General features: G+C 34.0%; 2 protein-coding genes across 2 annotated transcripts; one reads left to right on the top strand and one right to left on the bottom strand.

The window, feature by feature from the left end:
- The first annotated feature begins 11,778 nt into the window (after positions 1 to 11,778).
- On the top strand, positions 11,779 to 14,840 carry LOC111404180. The gene is made up of 5 exons (XM_023032947.1): positions 11,779 to 12,258; positions 12,757 to 13,587; positions 13,873 to 13,952; positions 14,083 to 14,154; positions 14,310 to 14,840. The coding sequence occupies exons 1-5, from the start codon at positions 11,926 to 11,928 to the stop codon at positions 14,587 to 14,589; spliced, it is 1,596 nt and encodes a 531-aa protein (XP_022888715.1). The 5' UTR covers positions 11,779 to 11,925; the 3' UTR covers positions 14,590 to 14,840.
- A 1,361-nt stretch (positions 14,841 to 16,201) lies between these two features.
- On the bottom strand, positions 16,202 to 19,975 carry LOC111404181 (probable protein phosphatase 2C 27). Its single transcript, XM_023032949.1, has 5 exons — positions 19,855 to 19,975; positions 19,504 to 19,746; positions 17,626 to 17,826; positions 17,263 to 17,474; positions 16,202 to 17,081 (listed from the first exon to the last, which is right to left on the bottom strand). The coding sequence occupies exons 2-5, from the start codon at positions 19,681 to 19,683 to the stop codon at positions 16,523 to 16,525; spliced, it is 1,152 nt and encodes a 383-aa protein (XP_022888717.1). The 5' UTR covers positions 19,684 to 19,746; positions 19,855 to 19,975; the 3' UTR covers positions 16,202 to 16,522.
- Between the last annotated feature and the right edge of the window lie 687 nt (positions 19,976 to 20,662).

Genomic DNA, 20,662 nt, shown 5'->3' with positions numbered 1-20,662 from the left:
TGACTTCTAAACCGATAAATGCAGAACGCATAAGATGATGAATAACATATGAATGCATAACAAAATCAGTTATAAACCCACCATTACATGACCTCCATCTATTATTTTTTAATAATGACCTAATTACCCACAGGGTTTGAAGGAAATTGATAAATACTACCTAAAAGGGGGAAAATATGCAATTTCAAATAACTCTCTACTACATAACCATTTCTCCTCTTCTTATGATCGAACATCAAATTTAGAGAGTATAGGAGGAGAAAAATATAGCTAGGTGAGAGAAACTCCTTGCACTAAATAAATTCTTTTACCGCATAAATTCGACTAAATCCTTTCTTATAAATTTATTCCATTTGTTCTTTTAAAAGAATTGATAATAAGAATTATTGTAGTCAGAGTTTCCCTGGTAACTTCATATTTAGAGGAAAAGAATATGTATAGTTCACTAAATGTATTATCAGCAAGAGTTCAATTATTTTCTTGAATAGAAACTCGTAATCCCTTCTATTCTGACATAATTTTAGTTTACAATTCGAGGAAAAAAAAACAAAAAAGAAGCTCAAGAAATAGGAAACAGAACTCCATAAAATCCTCAGCTAACAGGCGAAATCTGCCCCAGCTTCCTCGACCGCGATGCTGGTAACCTAGCAGTGAAATTCTTCAAAGGCGCTTCATCGTCATCTTCAAAGTTCAAGGCATAAATGAGGGGGTCGTACCTGAATTCTGTCGACGAATATCTCTTATGCTTAGTCCCGCTAAAACCAAGCATCGTTTGGCACTTCATTTTTCACGTCAAACAGAGAGTTTACGTTGTCCCCTTGTTTTGACACAATTCATTGTAGGCTTATCATCTGAAGCAAAATGCGGCTTCAAGGCAGTGGTGGCTCTAACTATAGGTGGGGTAGACAATAGCCTAAAGCTCCACTTTGGTGAAAGCCTCAAATTATGTAAGGTTAATTAGTTGAAGAAAAACGTAAATTATATTTATGAAATTAGAATTATCAATATGTAAACACAAGAAATTAATAAAAAATGCAAATACAAAAATCTTTAGAAAATACATATAAATGACATAAAACTTATCACTTACATTTATTTATCATAGAAATATATCACAAACATTACTCTCTCAAGTAATTTGACCATTTATCTTCCAAACATCCATTTTTCTTTTCTTAACCAAACAAAAAGGTCTCTGTCTCTTCAAATTCCACATTCAACGGTAACCCACTATAATTTTTTCAACCCAACAAGAAATAAATTATCTCACGTTAAATTAAAATTTTGAATATTCAATTTAATAGATTGGTCTAATATCACTACGATTATTACAGCCTTACAGGTTTTTCGATTTCTTCTTTATCTTCAAAAAATATACTACAAAGTTTATATGCTATTATTATTATTATTATTAATGTTTTGCTTTAATCTCATTATAATAGTCTTTTTAGATGCTTATTAAAGGTACTTTGAATTTAATAATGCTTTGTCCGTGTTCATACTTTTTATTTGTAAGTTAATTTAGTATGAATTAATATAAAATTAGAAACTCATTTTTATTTTATCGTCATTTTCATTATTTTTTATACTATCTCTCGCAGTCAACATCCTCTAATTTTGTATATAAATCACTTGAATGCATATTCAATTTTATTTTAAATAGTTTGCTGTGAGAAAAATGATGAAAGAAATGAACAGATTCCTTTGTCATTGCATTATAATATGTAAAACTTTACTTCTAATTTGTATTGCATGTTGAATTTTGACATTTTGTTATATTTCTCTTCAAATTTTGGTGCTTTTGTCTTTATTAGATTCTTCATGATTAAATTAAAACTCTTTATAAAAAGGCTCAATTAAGAATGTGATGATTTTTCTTCAATAGGTCCTTGAATTTAAAGTTGGAATAAGGCCTTCAAAATATTAGGGTTGGCCCTGCTTTAGGGACTTTGTTTGTAGCTGAAGCAGAGGGATTGTTTGAGTTTATTTTGAGAGAGGGAGAGTAGACTATATCGTCGTCCATTGTTAGAGTGTAAATTGAGTCTGTGTGAAGAAGAAGAATATATATAAGGAAAATTAGAAATGGAACACAGTCCAAGAAGAGATACTACGAGCTACTCGTGTGTATGACCAGAGCTGGACATGATTCGGTTCAGTTCGGTTCTAACGAAAATAGAATCGATCCGAAATTTTCGAGTATTTAGTAAATAGAACCGTCAGGTCCAAATTTAATTATGGAACCATTCGAGTTCGGTTCCATTCGATTCGGTTCGGTCCGGTTCGGTTTCATTCGATTCCGTATTATAATTAAATTTTTTAATATATACAAAGTTACATTAATTTAATTAATGATATGTTCAATATTAGCTCTTACAAAATAACGTAGTTCAATTTTATGTGTTTCACGCCACTTTTTGCTGAATTCTTCATAAATTTGATTATTAAAATCACAAAAAAAGAAAGATAGCGAGTTCAAAATAATTAAGAGAGATGTTGTACAGCTTTAATTCGATTTTCTCTGGTAGAAACGACACTACAGTAGAATAACGGATTTGGATAAAATTGAGATCAATTTGATTAAGTTGATTTTGAACTGAAAATTAGAAATAGGAAAATTATATTTTGTGGTTTGAACTAAATGAACTAGTTAACAAATTTATTTAAAAAAATAATAATAATTTAACTTATTTAAAATAAAAAAATTAAAAAAATTACGGAGATTCGGTTCTTATTTGGTTTTTCGGATCTTGGCTTAGAACCGAGAACCGAACCATACCCGTCGGTTCTTGATTCAAATACCCGTTTGGGTATTTAACTTGAGAAGAACCGTCGGGTTCGGTTCGGTTCGAAAATTTTGTCCAGTCCTATGTATGACCGGGGAGGGTACATGGGAATGAGGTAGGGGAGCCCACCGAAGTTATTCTCCCAATTATAAGTTGTTCTCATCCATTGAGATTCTTTAAGAGAAAGAGAGTGTTTGTATTTTTTTAAGTTTTTTTTCCTATTTTCATTTTTTTTTATTTGGATTTTTTTTTTTGAACCATTACCTCTCGATTATACACAATAATGAACTACATGATTACTCAATCACGGTTAGTATTACAAACCATGGATTAAACCACTTTGCCAAATGAACTGTGACATAAAGGTTGACAGATTCCTAGGTGGATGGAAAAGATAGTATTTAAAATAGTTCAATCATAAATTGTCTTGTGATATTATGTCAACCTATCTGTCAATTACGGTGACACTGTAGCATGATTGACCAACCATTCTCAGTTTGTACCCTCGAGAAGGAATAAGTAATGTAGTGGAAGGTTTTGATCTAAATATATTGCCTTCCAAGAATATTATATTCTTTATAATACTTGGAAAATTCTTCCCAACATTGTTATGATACTCGGCTCAGCAGGACCCTTGTTTGGAAACATCAATTGCTAGTAGAGGTCTAAGTCGCTAGCATTCGTACAATTTGTAAGAACACGGTAAAGGTTTGGATTGACTACTCTCTAACATTAATTTTTATTATTATTTAAATTACTGGGCCAACCTGGATAATTGACAAAGGGTATATTTGTTGAGCTAACAACTCGACATGATATTGTATGCATTTTCATGTTGAATCTCTTCATGAATGTTGAATAATTAAATTGATTTTGTAATCTATGTAAATTATATCGTAGTATTTAGTATTTTCTTTACTCTAAATATTTACATGCCAAGATACTGGGTATCATCTTGTTATTCAATGCATACAATCAATATACCTACTTGCATCTATTTGATACATGATGCAAATCTTAAACTTATTATTACGAAGTTAATTCAATTTTACATGCATGCAGCATTACAATTACACGATTCTTGTTAGCATAGGAATATCAACATTTTATAATTTGAAAAGTTACACGTAGAAGAACTAATGATATAAATATGGATAAAAGCCCTAACACATAATGTTGACATCGCTTTTTGTAAGGATGACGTGGACAACAGATGTTGGGTCCACTCACGTCTAGACTATCAAAGTTCAACATGTTTTAAACGAGAATGCGGTTTGGAGGAATAATCGCGTGTGAACGTAGGAGATACTCTAAGACACAAAACAAAAATGTTTGGATACCAACCGTAAATTCATAAGTGATTGCACATTAATGATCAATCACAAACAACTCAACTAAAACGATGTTCTCTAATCTCAAGCAAGCTTGAATACGAACAAGAAACAAGGCAGAATATAGTTTTCTTTGTGTAAAGAGTTGCACTGTATTGAAAGTACTACAATGTTTGCTATATATAGTAATACATCATTGATCTTGGCCGTTAGATAAAGTGTACATGGCTGCATGTGACCCTCTAGGACGTTCTATCATGGCTGTCCCATCACCTACTTACCGTGTAGTGCACTCGAGTATTTGGGGGGAAGAGGAGTCGCCTTTTGGAGTGTGTCACTATACATAATTAATTGGGCTGACAAGATTTGACATAATTGGGTTGCATGTGGTCACATTGATCATTCATTAAATACTACGATCTCTTTGGGAAATGCTTCTAATCTGAGGTCCTTTGGAGGAGGGAGTTCGGGATGAGTTGAGAGTATCAGCCCACTGGGAATAAATATTAATTCAAATTTACTAGTTATGTAAACAAATGACAAATTGATTTTGTGATTATTCTAAATTAATCTAAGAAAGCGGTAAAATTAGTTTTTTTATTATTATTAAATATGGATGATTGTATTAAATATATAATCCGCCTATTGCTATGTATTTCAATTATTGATTTTTAATTTAGTTTTATTCATGCGTTATTGACAATCGATAAAATTATGATATATAATTTTCTGTTCCAAGACAAATTATACTTATTCTAACCACGATCCGAATATATTTCTAGCCTAAATTCGAATTATTAGAATGTATTAAAGTTTAGATTATCTATATAATTGCACACAGGACAAATGTTATTCCTAACATTTATTACACATATATTAATTTTGCTGCGTTTTAAATTTATTGGGAGTCTCCTAACACTACAGCAAGCAACAATTATCTAACTGGTGGCCAAATAATTAAATAATGCAATGGGTATGCAACATTAATCAAGAAACGCAATAAATATTAAACTACTAGTCTTGAATTAAAAATAAATAACAAATAAGGTTTATTTTCATTCGATACAAAGGAGATCTAACCTAATATATTAATATATAAATTACAAGAAAGATAATAAAAAAATATCATCCGGATCATGAAATAATTCAAAAGATATTGATCTTCAAGTCCAATGTTGAATTCTTCAAAATAATGATGTAATTGAACTTCAATTCCTTACTAGGGCTTAATCTTTTCAATCAAAATATAATAATTGACACCTTGTTCTTAATGATACTATTGCGTATGAAGAGGCAAGAAATATTTTCTTTTCAATATGTAGCCCTTGTTTTTTATTTATTAAAGTCGAATTTAGGACAAAAAATCGTCCAAAAGTTATTGCAAATAAGAGTTTGAATAAGGAAAGGAAGCTGGCCAGTCAACAAAAAATTTGGCCCGGGCACGAGCGCATGTATAACTATCGTGTGCGCACAGGCACGATGTATTGCTCTCGAGTTAGGAAATTACTTCCTTGCTCGCGCAAGTTCACGAAGTTTGTCCTTGAGCAGTTTTAGGTGTTTTGATCATAACTTTCTCTTTCAATATTCGATTGAGATGATTTAAAGTGTATTAGTAAGATGACTCAAATGGCTATAATTATTTTTGAATTATAATTTTTCTAATTTGAATGTTTGTTATCTGAAAAATGGGTCTCAAATTGAAGCTAAAAATATGAAATATAACTTCTTTAGCAGGAAATTGATTTGTGAAAATATTTCAACTGTATTTCATTTCTTTGACCTCCAATTACATCCAATTGATCACATATGATCTTCAATCAACATTTCGTGGATGGGATCAACTATTGAATGCTTACACTTTCGTCCCGAAACTTTGAATTTCTTTCATTTTTACCCATTTTCGTTCATTTCTTTCAATTCCACCAATTTTCATTGAACTCAATCTAAAAAAATATAATTAATACATAATTAAGCTATTACTTATCAAAATTACTAATAACTACTCTAATTTAATGTCCTAGATAAGTGTACAAAATGCACTTCTCACATTCTCTAAAAATTCAATATTCAAAACTTTGTTTCTGCCAAATAATAGCTATCAAATAGGAGCTTAGTCTTTTCATATTTTGAGATGTAAGATTAGTAATCAAACAATTCAAACCTAGTTGTTGAAAAAATATTGGAGAAAGCGATCAAAATCCGTCCTTTGTATTAAAACAATTTATTGTTATAAAAAAAAAAATTCACCCTTTTTTGGAAACCCATCAAATATTTGAGGCTCTGGCCATAGGCCCTTGCCTAGGTAGCTTGAGCCTGGGGCAGGCCCTGATCCCATGAATTTGTTACTCCCTCATTCTCATAAAAGATAGATTTACTTTCCTTTTTTGCTTGTCACAATTTTATAGGCCACTTTCGTAGTTGAGAGTATAATTGAATTATTAATTTTCTAATATGTAGAAATTACATATTTTATGTCATCAACTAGGGTTAGGTGTGAAGACCATCATTTATTAACTGTAGTGTCGTCGATTTTTTGTCATCAAATTAATGTAAGGATCGTTTTTAATGCAAATTAAATTCACAATGTACAAAATTCTTGCCAGGATCGTAAATATTGTGATATATTTTATCGACAAGCTTTGGATTACAAAGCAGCCTTCCCTCTTTTTTCGTTGACATCTTTATCCATGGAGAAGCCACTAGGAAAAGAATTGATGACAGGTCAAAACCCTAACACATTCAAGGAAATAATTAACAAAAATGCTATTCTGCCAGGGTCATTTGAACAGACCCTGGCCAGAATATCTCTCATACAAGGAGGTCCACTTTATTTTTTAATGCCAAAAAAAAAAAATACCCACCCCCTTTGAAGGTGAGGAGTCTGGTCAGAGTTTGTACAAATGACCCTAGCAGAATAGCACTTCTCAATAATTAAATAGGCGTTGTCAATATTCTTAAAAATATTGACAAGAAGTTAACTCAATTCTGCTGTGACGGCAATACTTGCAGCTGCATCGTAGACGAACACGATGAACATAACTTGTTCAAACATTACATGTTTGTTGCCTTGAATTGACATGTCTTTTCGAGAAAAAATGGAAAAAAATAAAATAAAATCGATCATATCCTTTTCTGCATATATAGTTGTTATTATTAATAGAAGAAAGATAAATACTACGGAACATGAGATTGGTAAGATCCTCAGTGTAACCATCCAAGCCAGGAGCTAGGGGCGGAGTTACATGGAGTCTAGTGCAGGTCAATGCCCGCATTGGACTCTGGACTTGACACAGAAACTTCAGTGTGCCTCACCTGCACTGGACGTCTAGACCAAGAAGAAGAGAAGAAGGAGAAGAAAAAGAAGAAGAAAAGGGAAGAAAGTGTGTGCTGTCTGCAGACAGAAGAATGGAAGGAGGAAGAAAGTTACAGCCGGAGGAAGAAAATAACATTTGCCGACAACAAGGAAGAAGAAGCGTAGGGGGAAGAAGAAGGGTAAGAGTTGGGCCAATTTTTTAATTTTTAGATTTTGGGCCTACTCTTTAGTTAGGTTTTTAGAAAAAACTATAGGCCCTGTTATGAATTTATTAGCCCATCAATTTATTGTTTATACAATGGACCCTATCATTTTATCTTCAATTTTTAAAAAATGTACCCTACATTGATCATATAAAACTCTTTTTGATCATAGACTAATTTCAACCAAAAAAAAAAAAAAAAATCATCATAGCCAATACTTATAATTTTGCCCGTATTGGACGAAATCTCTGGCTCCGCCCCTACCAGGAGCCATTCTGATGGTGGTGGCGCCTCAACACCTCCTTATGGGGAGGTGCAAGTGCGGTGGTTTGGTTTGAGGCTTTTCTATCTTCTCTACAAAAGTCTTCTTGTGTGGAGGAATAACTTTGAGTCTCACATAAATATTGGGACTCTATAGAGCCTAAGTTAATGGGACGTATAATATTTTATGAGGTGGGTTTTAGTGTTTACCGCATTCTGCGTGGAACTAGCGTTTATTTTGACATTTGAATGTTATTGTTCACATTTATAATGTGCTTAATCTATTGACTTCCGCATTTGAAAAAAGGAAATATATAGACTTTTTTGAAAAAAATAAATTGTTTTGAATAAATAATTGATTTTCATTTGTATAAGAAATTAGGCACTATCAACTAGGTGGTCCTTTTTCTTTATTCCTTGCAATTAGAAGTAGTATTTTAAATGACAATTAACAGAAGCATGAAATTGAGAGCATCAATATTTATTGGTAAACAAAAGCATGGGTAGGTATTTTAACTTAAGCTAAACCTTTCAAATCGAAATTTTTGAACTAAAATCAACAATTCTTGATTTTTGAACTAAAATCGTAGATATTCTTCTCTAGAATTGAATTTTTCCTTTTAACGAGTTTTTATTTTTATTTTTTTACAATTTATTCACCTTGACACAGTGATCCAAAAAAAACGAAGGAATGGAAAGAGCTGACAATGTTGATTGTCATGCTATTTTCAAATGAATGAATTTATATTGTTTTTGGCATTTATAGAAGGGAAAATTGCATTCGAGGTACCAAACCTTTCGTTTATTAACAGATTTTGTCCAAACCTTTCATTTGTACCATTAGAGGTACCAAACCTTTTAAAAATTCGCATCCAAAATCTAAATGGATGGAAATTGTCCATTTGGCCATTAGTTGACCAATTGAAAAGGGTAAAAAGGTAAAAGTTACTTAACCCTATAATAAAACAATTAAAATAAATAACTAAAACATAAAAAAAAATACTATTCATCTCCTTCTTCACCCACCCACCCCCACCCCCACTCGCACGCCACCCTACCCCCACCCCATCCAAAACCAAAAACAGAAATTAAACAACCGCATTCTTCTTCAACCTCCCCAACCCACCATTAACCCAGAACTTGAATGCTGCTAGAGTAAGGGAATGGATGGCCTATCACACCTGGTTCTTTGGGCCCAGCTTGCATTTCGTGTTCCACGATGGCGAAGGAGTGTTGGCTGAGGTGAGGACGGCGCTAGAGCCGTGGATAAGAGCTGGTCGAGTGACTTTACAGGACATAAGAGCTCAAGCCGAGTACGATGGGTACTGTTACAACCTGTTCTTGATAGTGAATGGCTGCGTCCACCGCCATCGTTTTTCTGCAAATTGGACTTTCTTTTTCGATGTTGATGAATACATTTATCTTCCTAATGGGAACACTCTGGAATCAGTGCTTAAAGAATTCTCAAATGTTACACAATTCACCATTGAGCAAAATGCCATGTCCAATGAACTGTGCTTGAATGATTCCAGGTTCTGGGTAGTGGCTCAGGCGACTGTTTTGGGTTTGAGTTGATGGTGGCGTGGGGTGGGAAGGTTGACTCTAATTTTTGTTTTTGTTTTTTTGTTTTTTTTATGTATCTGTTGTTTATGTTCTGCTGGATATTGAATATTATTTGGTGATTTTTTTTCTTTCCGTTGATAAATATTAGAAAGATAACTTTTATGTCGCTCACGATTTAACCCAAATATATATATATATATATATTATGAGTAGAATCGAAATCAATTTTTTCAAGTTCGATTTCAATTTCCAATAATTATGTGAAGTATAATGAATAGTTGAAACGCCCAAATCGATTCACCCGACACCTGATCAACCTAAGCAAAAGCCTACAGTTAACTCGCAAAATTACATGTTATTACTTGAGTTTGTAAGATCTAGGAATGGACATTTTTTTTGGGAATCAGCGGATCTGAATTGGAATCTTGTACATTTATCAATTTTGTTTCGGCTTCTTTACTAAACGAGTCGATTTTGGGACTATGGATCGATAATTGGACGGTTTCGATCCGATTCTCGATACCATCTTGAGAACCAATACGCTGATATATTGAACCAAGATGCACCAAATCTTTGAACATTTGACTCCAAAATTATCTTACGTTAAAATTTCATTTTCCATACACTTCTTCTTTCCTTTGCATTAAAATCGAATGGATAATCAAATTCAAATTTAAATAATTTTATAAATACTTTACAAATTCATAGCTTTGATTCAATCCAATTAAAAAAATAAATATATTTTTAGTTTAATATTTCGTAAGAACTCAAAATTTTTGTTTTTTTCAAAGTCATTAGCTAATGAGAATCAAGATCATTTAGGATTATTAAAGATGACATGTTATAAATATTACGCGATTTTTAATTTAATTTTCAAAATTCTAATTTTATCGTTTACACTGAGTTTAATAATTTATTATTTTCCTTCTTTATGAGCTGATCTTGAGCTTTTGGAGTGGATTTTTGTTTGTTGTCTTGTTTAATTGATTTTTGTGTTGTTAAATAATAAGAATGATAAGTGGTTTCATACTCTATATTATCTATTTTCAATATGATAAGTAGTTTAATAATTTATTTTTATAATTTTTAAATATAAAGAATTGAAACAAATTGAATCGAAATTGATTGATTTTGTTTGTGTTCAGTTTTTATAATCGGATATGAAATCGATGGTTCCATTTATAAGATTTTCATTGATAATCGGTTCGATTTCCTCCATAATTGAACCGAATTACATCGTGCCTACTTAGAAATGTCAAAAAAGTTCGTTCAACCCGATATTCGATATTCGTACGGCCCCGTCCCGAATAGGCAAGTAAATGGGAAGGGTACGGGGGCGAGAGTCATTGTTCCGAAGTGGCTACGGAAACCTAGTCCTCACCCCGTTTAAAGATAATTTCAATTTTAAATTTTTTTTTGAAACAAAAATAATAGATTTATCTTCATTTTTAAAGAGAGCATAAGTTGTTTTTAACAAATTGATAAAAAAAAAAAAGTAATAATATTTACTAACTAAAGACATAAAAAAATAAAATAAGTAAAAAATAAATGGGGCCAGCCCCGCTCCAATTTAATCGAGTATGGGTATGGAGTAAGAGAACAAATATACCTGATAGGACGTTAGTGGGAACACGACGGTTTTGGCCATTAATTTGGTCCCTATTTGAGCCCCATTATTCAAAATTCATTTTTTATTATATTCTCATGGCAATATAATTTTGCACATTTCCCTAATTTTTAAGTACTTGTTTAAAAAAAATTATTAAAAAATAAATGGGGCCAGCCCCGCTCCAATTTAATCGAGTATGGGTATGGAGTAAGAGAACAAATATACCTGATAGGACGTTGGTGGGAACACGACGGTTTTGGCCATTAATTTGGTCCCTATTTGAGCCCCATTATTCAAAATTCATTTTTTATCATATTCTCTTGGCAATATAATTTTGCACATTTCCCTAATTTTTAAGTACTTGTTTAAAAAAAATTATTTTTTACAAAATCTGTTCTTAAAAAAAAAGGACTTAATTTTTAATGATTTTTGAGGATAATTTAATTTAGTTTAATTTTTCTTTTTGGTCGAAATTCCTAGAAGTTTGTTTTTGGAGAGCATTTTGGACGTTTACAAATGGCCAAACGTGACTTCTATTTATTGTCGGGCCTCTGTGGCTTCTTTGTAAATAACCTCAAAAGACAGGATTTGAAAGAGCAAAAAAAAAAAAAAAATTTAACACGTCACTGTTTCATTACAAAACCAACGTTTAAAACTCAACGGCTAGTTTCAACTGACCGTTTTAGGACACCATAATTCAAACTTGCATCAAAGCCTCTCGCCAGCAGGAAAAGGGAAAACCCTTCTCACTTTAACTATAAAATCAAAGAAATAAGAATCACAAAAGAAAAGCAGAAAATTATAAATCTTTCTTGGATCCAGATTTTGATTCAGAGTGGAAAAAAAATTTGGGTCAAAGAAAATGGTGTACACATATACACCCACATACTACACATCACTGCATGACTCTATAACCTCTTTGTGCAAGAACATCCTTCCATTTTCCTTCAAGAAAAGGAGGCTTCCAGCAATTGCTGCAGCCGAGCAGCAGCTCTCGAAGCACCAGTCCGATAATCTGAAATGGCAGCAAGATTCATTCCACCAAATACTTAATCTAATGGGCCTTTGTAAAGAGGGCATTCTAGCTGAAACTGAGGTCTCTGCTTTCAGAACACATCTTCTGGAGACTCTAATAGCTTCGCCTGTAGATCAAGAGCCAACCGTCATTTTAAGGGACAAACTGATTTTTTTGCAGGTGAGTATTGGTATTGATTTGACATTTTTTGTGTGTACTTTCTTTGAGTTCTTACAGGGGTATCTAATTCTTATTTTCCTTTTCCCCTTATAAAGTAGTTTCTCAAGATTAATTGGGTGGGCTTTTCAGTTGAGCTGTAAAATATTCAATGGTGTTATGAACATATATTAAATGTGTGGCCGAAGTTATGACATGAATTGGATTTAATTCTATATTGAGTTCCTTTTGCAGTTGAAGCTCCCATATTTGTTAAACTTTTCGCCAAGAAATCGACTTTTTGTAGATGATTTGATGAAAATGTTGAAATTTACATTAAATCACATAAACAAATGCTAGAAATATTTGTTCATCTTAGTCCTGTTTGGTAAAGTTATTCTTCCAAATATGACGACTTTTGAAAGTACTCTTTTAATGTTTTAGATGATACTACTTCAGTCTAATCTTATGTTTGTGAGAATATCAAAATCAAAGGCAATTATTTGGGATTTTATCTTGTAGGAGCTGTTCTATGCCAAATGCATTTCAGAGGATGAGTACCATGCATCGAAACGGCCATTGTTACAGAGATTAGCAGTTCAAGGAGCTGAGATAAAAGCGCAAGATGTCATAGTGGGGGCACAGAAAGAGACTTCAAATGAAGACTGGTCGGTTATCGATTTGAAGGATGAGAAATGCTTGGTTAGTCAAGGGGGCTTAATGTCAAAGAATAAATCGAAACCGAGTTCAACAATAAAGCAAATTAAAGGAGCTGCATCTGTATTTGGCTTTGTATCACCCATTAAAAATGGCAAGTTGAAGGAAGAAAAGGATGATAACAATTTGATGCCATTACCGATTAACCAAAATGTAAGCACCTCAAGCTTTACAAGGAATGAAGTTGGACTTTCTACTGAAAATCCTTTCTGGAATAGTAATTTCAATGAGAAAGAGAGTGAAACAAAGTCCATTCTCATGGCAGAGAGCTTGCCAGCAGATTCTGTAAATAGTGACATGCAAAGCAGTGGCGACAAACCCAAAAAGAAACCGTTCAGGACCCTTTTTCAGAGAGACGGAAGGGCGAGTGGTGGTGATGATCATCATGGTCCCGAACATGAGGAGAAAGAAAAGATGAAATCAGGAAAGAAGCAATGGGGATTTGATGGATTCAAGAAATGGAAGAAAAATGATTCTGAGGACGAAACAGCTCCATTGTCCCTCAGTGAAAAATCGAGTGGTGAAAGTTACACTGGCAGGCTCGTCATGAATCCAGCCGCAGAGGGACCAGACACCAAGCAAATCAAGAGGAAATTGCATCCTGATGGTGCACCTACAGATTTCTTTGTTGACAAGGTATTGTAGAACCTCACATCACTATTGACATATTTGATATGTTGGACAAAATTATTACCGGATTGGACTAAGAAAGAAAAAACATATAAATCATGTTTGTTATCTCACGTGAACAATACTGTTTACTACTTTGTACCCAAGTTTCTCTATGTTTTTATCTTGAAAAGTGCATTATTGTTATTGAATTCTGTCAGCACTGTTTTTTTTTTACTAGGTTCTATTGGATCTTGAAATTGATCTGTTTGCTGCTTCTTTCTTGCATTATTATTTTCATGAAAATTGTAGGTTTTAGGAGAGAACATAAAGAAGGAGCTGTCACGAATCCGAACAGAACTTGGTGCAAAAAATCAAAATTTTCATTTGTCGTAAGTATTTCTTTTCTTCTCATCTACCTTTTGGAATTTTCATATATAGATTTCACAGCTAATTAATTTACAGTTGCATGTACTGTTCAAGCTATTTACATAATTAATATATTACTTGATGTCTCAACAGAGATGATCAACTTGAAGCAATCTCAACTAGGCTTCCAGTCGATAAGGCTGACCTGAAAAAGTTCTTCCCCAAGTAATTTTTCTTCATTTCTTGATTCAAATAATTGCTGTTGAGCCGACGAACTTATGAATTGAACAAACTAATAATTCTGTTTTAAGCTGTTGCAGAAACAATCTATACTTGTGTTTGTTTCTGTTACTTGCTCTAAAATTTTCTTGTCATTTCAGATCGTGGTGTGATCGATATGGTGATGTCGTGTTGGATGTGGTCAGAAAAGAATTCAAAGAGCATGTTGGCGAGATGGGGAATTCCCGTGTAGTAGCCAAAGAAAAGCACAACTCAAAAAGATGGGCCACATTTGAGGATGATGAAAACTGTCATCCAAATCTCTTTGCTCCTCAGGAGCAAGCAAGTTTCTCGTCTGCAAAGATGGCTCGTGCATCTATTAATACTAGTAGTAGTATCGACAAGGGCTTTAAGTATAATAACCCTTTCTTCAATGTTTAGGATAGTTGTAGAATACAAGCTGAGACCTGAATCATCTTCCTTTTAGGGTCTGAATTCTTCTCAAGCTTGGAAGCATGGTTCTTCTATGCCTCTGTGACTGTCAGATTAAAATGTGGAGTGGAGTGTGTTGTTTAGAATGATTCTACTCTGAACTTGTAATTCTGTTCCGCTGAATTTGCTGGAACAATTTGTTTTCTCCTAGCCTTTTCTCCTTTCAATTCAGATTGCTGGGAAGTTTTCCAGCTTACAAAGAGGCCTTCTCTCTCACGATATTGAATGCGAATAAATATTGAAGAAGCACTACACGTGCAAATAATAGGAATACACACAAAGGTTCAATAAAACAATTGGGCTGAATCCTGCTATGTTTCCAAAGAACTGGTATATAGTGTATGTTATGCACTTATCTAGGCTGTTACATATAGACACTTAGGAGTATTTTTGATGAATTATAGCTTAAGCTTTTGTATATATTGTTAGTTCAGTAAAACTCCTTAGAATTGAATTTGGAAGAAAGGAACAAAAAGTGGCAAAAAATGAGAATTTTCAAAGACTAAGAGAGTCTTCTTTCTCCTCCTCCCAGTCTCAGAGCGAGACGGTGCATGGTGGCTTTTGGTAAATAATGTTTTGTTGGTATGTTCGAAATGTTTTTGACATGGATAAATAACCGAATTGTTAAAATTTGATTTGATGAGTTCGTACTTCATATGTTTTCTGTTATTACTGTTGAATTATGTAGAACCTAGTTATAAGGAGAAACTCAAATCCACAAGAGAAGTTTTTTATTTATCACAGCGTGCTAATCTTACCAGGCGCAAAACTAAAAATGGAGTTCCAACTGAAATATATACAGTTGGCTAGTGAGGACATTGGTCTAATAAGCAGTCCAAGCAATGTCGAGGCCCGAAGATGAGCATCTTGTGTCAGGTGGCAGGAGATTTTAAATAATTTGCTTAGCTAACAGTTCTTCTACCTCAACCCCTTTCCTTTGGTTTGGTCAAAACATCAGCTGCGAAAGATATGAAGCCCTACTGTATGAAGCCATGGTCTTTCTAGCAACATATTCAAAGATGACTCGATATCATAGATATGGAATGAGACATCACGCACAGCGGGCCCTGTTTTCAGCTTAATCAGGTGGGCAGGTAATAAAGGAAAATGCTTGTCTGAGAAGGAAATTAGATTGCCAGTATGAAATTGCTATAACTTGTAACCAGTTAAGTGGATCAATTCATTGCAACAAATGTTACCAGTAAGGCAGATAAATAAATGTCAACATCTAAATCCGTTCAAATTAGTACCAATTCACAACCAAGAGAGTCGAAACTATCTAGCTAAATTACAACAGCAATCTACAATCCAACGCTGCCGCCTGATAATTAGAGAATAAATCAATTTTTTGGGATCGATATAGACGATCTGACCTTGTGAAGAAGCTCAAATCATCTTCGAAAGTTTTCTATAGTCTAATATCCATGAATTTTTGAAGTTAGACACCCCACTGTACATTGACTCAAAGTACACTTGTCGCTAAGTGAATTTTTTCTGACTGTGGACGTAAAGTATTGCCACACAATGAAGCCTTTTCAGTCAAGCAAGCATCACAAAGTCATTAGCAACCGTCTTTTACTATTACGAAAAGAAGAATGCAATGCACAGAATAACCTAAAAAGTCATTATGCATAGTAAGTAGAAAAAAAAGACCAGAATTAACTTGAACCTGCTTCTGTATCTTACAACACCAGTATAGCCTCATGCTTTATTTGGTGCCAACTCATTCACTTGACAACAAAATCAAGCTTTATGAAAGGAAAAACGTTGTCAATCATATGACATATTTACAGGTTATGACAATATCCAATTATAATCATCATAATCATAAGAATTACTGTAGATGGTGCTGATTTTGGCCATCCAAGGGTAAAATATATCTCTAACCTTGAAGCAGAACTTTAATGTTCTGAAGACCCTCTGAAAAAATGCTCCTTCGAACTCTAGATCTCTGCACCACAACAGGAGGTGGTGGCTCAGAATGAAAACAAACCATCACAACTGTCAAATTGTCTGTAGCCTCTCGTTTTTTGGCCTCATTCACAATATCTTCGCAGCATAATTTCACATTATTGTGTTCTTGGAGTCTCCTCCTAGCGAAATCCACTGCGTTTTGGCTTCTAAAAACTTCCCATATTCCATCACTGCCTAATATCAAGAACTCGTCTTCTTTCATTAGGGTCATCAATTTAAGTTCTGGCACAGCAATTAATGGTCCGCCGTTTTCCCCCTCCTTCAGTCCTTTAATATGCCAGTTACCTATTGCCCGAGTCACACTTAACTGCCCGTTCAAATAGTCGCCGTCAATGAATCCTCCAAGCGATTCGATCCGTGTCCTTTCGTCAACACAACAAGGCTTGTGATCCTTTGACATCTCTATAGCCAGTCCACGGCGAGACAATACAGCCCTACAATCTCCCGCATTTGCTACAAGTAATGATCTGTTCAAAATTGCACCACATTAGGTACATGAAATAACTGAACATTCAACCTGGAGCTATAGATATCAACATTTTCAGCAAATGCAATATATAAGAAGGAATGACGTGACCAAAACTATAATGCTTAAGATTTTTTGTTCAACGCACACCGAGAAGCTGCTAGCATAAAAATGATGTTTACCGGCCAAATATCATAGCAGTGAGAGCAGTTGTGCCAGAGGACAGAGTAGACTCAATCGAGCAAGATCTTGCAAAGGCAGTGTCCGTCTCCACAAAAGATCTCGTGACCACTTTCTCAAGTTTCAATGGAAAATCAGCATCCTCAACAATGATTCTTGGTAAGTGGTCGCGTACAAATTGCGCTGCACCTTTTCCCCCATGTCCATCAAACACCTGCCACATGAACAAACAGGCAATAAATTTTTTTCTTTTAGTGGTAATTCACAATAAAATGATATCAGGAATATTTTTGTAAGTACTTAATAATCATTTAGTTGTGAATTAGCCAAAAAAGTGATGCCAAAAATAAGGTTAAAGAACTTACACCATAGAAGGAGACAGCCTCCTCGCCATGTATACTACTACCAAAATTCATAGCTAAGTCTGGAATGCAAATGTGAGTGTCCTCCATGTCCAACCGCCGTCCAATATCGGACCACTCCCCGAACCGCAGGGCAGGAAGGAAGTTATTCAACACATTGTGTTTCCTGTTTATAATGGCCGCATCTTCTCTAATGCTTTCCAGCTAGGGAGACAAATGCAGTTAAACAATAACTGTTAGAGAAAGAGCTTTTATTCATGCAAGCAAAATGGGGCGGTCTGGTGATAAATCTAACATACTACAAATCAATTTAGTCTTCTATTGAAGAAGCTACTGTTAGCGTAGAAGAACAAGCTATGATTTTCTTACAGTGTACAAGGATAGTGCAAAAGGAGAGGAAAAGGAAAATTTTCAGATATCGAAACCCATTCAAAGTCAATAGATATAACACTTGCAAGCACAACAATCAACTGACGGGGCTCGAACCCGCAGCTTCCGCCTTGACAGGGTGGTGCTCTGACTAATTGAACTACAATCCCAGGGAAATAAGGGATCTAGCAAAAAAATTTATTCTTTTTTGATCTTCGAATTTCGTATGGGGTATTTCGGAAGGACAAGGGGGTTATACCATCTCATGGTAAATTGGCGAATTATTGGGCCGAACAAGAGAGATCTGCCGAAGAAGATCCTTCTCCTTCCTTTTTTTCGGAAGAAAAGGAGGATCCGAACAAAATCGATGAAATCTGATAGCTATTGAAATTGTTGTGATATACCCACTATTGTGCCGTTTACCCTAATATTTTATTTGCTCCAATCAAATCAGTGATGTTCTGATGAATTTAGAATACAATGGAACCTTCTTATTTCTAGTGTGCACCAAACAAAACAACTTGAACACCACAGATAAAAGGATGATACTTTGATATTCGAGTGCCAGCACTGCAGATATATAGTACATCTATTAATTTTGAATAATGGAACTTTGTTTATATGCATAATCTGAAAATTTGAGGAGGAGAAAAGATGCGTAGAATAATTTCTTCCGTTGGGATCCATAGATATGGGTTAAACGGAGCCTGTATATAGATTACTTGCACTTGGATTACATCTCTTCATTGTGCCTCTTCTATTTAAATTGGGTTCATATCCTACACAGTGCGTGCAAGCGCAACGCAACACTCTATATATACTATTAAATTTGAACTTTTTTCCACCCATCACTTATAACTGCATATGTGCCTCTATTTACTTTGTAGGCTCTTGATCTTCCACATAATTTTTTACTCCTTTGATAGTTCTCCAAAATCAAGATCAAATCTCTAGATAACCTTTTCATGTCTCAGTTTATTAAAGAACAAAACATTTTTCCTCTAACTCCAATGGGAAAACTATAAAGTTTGGAGCACTTTTAAAAGAAAATTGCAAACACTCAAAAAAAGTCCCAAACATCTAGGCTAGGCCCTTCAACCTTCTAAGCTCGAGGAATATTGAACTTCAAAAGATCGTTTAGCGGTGAGGATCGGATAATACTGGACAGTATCGAGAACAAAAATAAGCCTAAAATCTTGTTTATTATATATCACCTAGAACAACACTTTTATCACAAACAGTGAAACTGCAGAGACCATTAAGCTCTGAAAAATTTGAGCAAAATTACACTAACCTAAACATTAATCAAGCCTTCAAATTATATACCTGGGAGCCAAATTAATCAGATGAGTAAACAAAATCTTCACTAGTGAAGGAAAATTCAGAACTAATCAGATAAAGGTAAACCCTAACAAAAATCAACACATTACACAACAGCCTTACAAAATAAAAGACGACTTCAAACAAACATTCCAAGGAATTGAAGAGAAAAGCGTATTATGTTCCACTTACCGGGACTGAATTTGTCATAGAAACATTCTCCAAAGCCGATGAATTCTTGCCCCCATTCTCATTCTGGGCAGTGGCGAAATCAGCTTGAGGCTGCAAAGACGAAGACTTTATACATGATTCATCATCATTTTTGAGATTTTCCATTCCCTCTGTCTCTTCCTCTGCACCTTGAACACACATTTTCTCTTTATTTTGGGCTCAACAAATGTACAGTTTCTCTCTTCCTCTTCACTTTCTGTGCAACTTGTGGAATATACAGCAAAATTATTTAGCAATAATATTCACTATTTATATTGGGAAAAGAACATTCTGGGAATATGTTTTCTGTGGCTACAAAGTAGAGATGTATACCGTATACCCATATTGTAGCTTCTGCTACATGTGACTGTGTGGTCTTTACATACATAAAAACTGTATATAATATTTGTATTTCTACGAGTGGGTTAGATGAGAGATCCTTTTTATGCTTGTGAAAAGCGTGGCTGCAGCTGTGAGATGTGTCTTACATTTCTTTATTATGAAGTTAATTAGGAGGATAATATAATATTTTTGACTTTCTGGATTTTCCTGAACAAAATCTAATTTACAAATTTCATCAATTTTTATCGAAATTAATTAAGAATTTGATTTTTATCTAAACCAAACATCAGCTAAATATGTGTAGTGATTCATGTTAAAGATGTTATATAATTTTGCGCCGTCAAAAACTATTAGTTGTCCATGACATTAAAGAATTATCATGAACGGTATTAGTTTGATTTACCATGTAATTGTTATTCTATGTTGGTTGGTTACTTGTTGGTGTCAATGTTTTGTGTGGTTGAGTTGTACAAGTCATTCAAGAAATAGAAATGGGGGGAGGGGAAAATGAATTGTTGGGAATTCAAGAAAAAAATAATGGATTGCCTTTTTATAACAATTCAAGACACATGACAATGAATCAATATAAGTCTTTCTTTAATCAATAAATTATCACTAAACTTGTGATAAGAAAGAGGATTTTCTATGAAAATTAAATGGGACCACGCAAGGCATAGCTAGCGGCACAAGATTTGAACTTAGTAATATTAATTGTTGTTATGCAATGGAGTGATCCAATATGTGTTTTTATACGTTCTTCCTTTATTACAATATCACTTTTGCCTCGATTGCAATACCA

Source organism: Olea europaea, chromosome 11, assembly GCF_002742605.1.
Source record: "Olea europaea var. sylvestris chromosome 11, O_europaea_v1, whole genome shotgun sequence".
NCBI classification, from domain to species: Eukaryota; Viridiplantae; Streptophyta; class Magnoliopsida; order Lamiales; family Oleaceae; genus Olea; species Olea europaea.
This window is presented reverse-complemented; position numbering and strand designations above follow the sequence as displayed.

Coding starts and splice junctions, on each gene's coding strand:
- LOC111404181 (XM_023032949.1), bottom strand. CDS start 19,683: ATGTGTGTTCAAGGTGCAGAGGAAGAGACAGAGGGAATGGAAAATCTC. Junction 17,475..17,625: donor AGGCTGTCTCCTTCTATGGT/GTAAGTTCTTTA, acceptor TTCATGTGGCAG/GTGTTTGATGGACATGGGGG. Junction 17,082..17,262: donor ACTGCTATGATATTTGGCCG/GTAAACATCATT, acceptor AATTTTGAACAG/ATCATTACTTGTAGCAAATG.
- LOC111404180 (XM_023032947.1), top strand. CDS start 11,926: ATGGTGTACACATATACACCCACATACTACACATCACTGCATGACTCT. Junction 13,953..14,082: donor AATCAAAATTTTCATTTGTC/GTAAGTATTTCT, acceptor ATGTCTCAACAG/AGATGATCAACTTGAAGCAA. Junction 14,155..14,309: donor CTGAAAAAGTTCTTCCCCAA/GTAATTTTTCTT, acceptor TTGTCATTTCAG/ATCGTGGTGTGATCGATATG.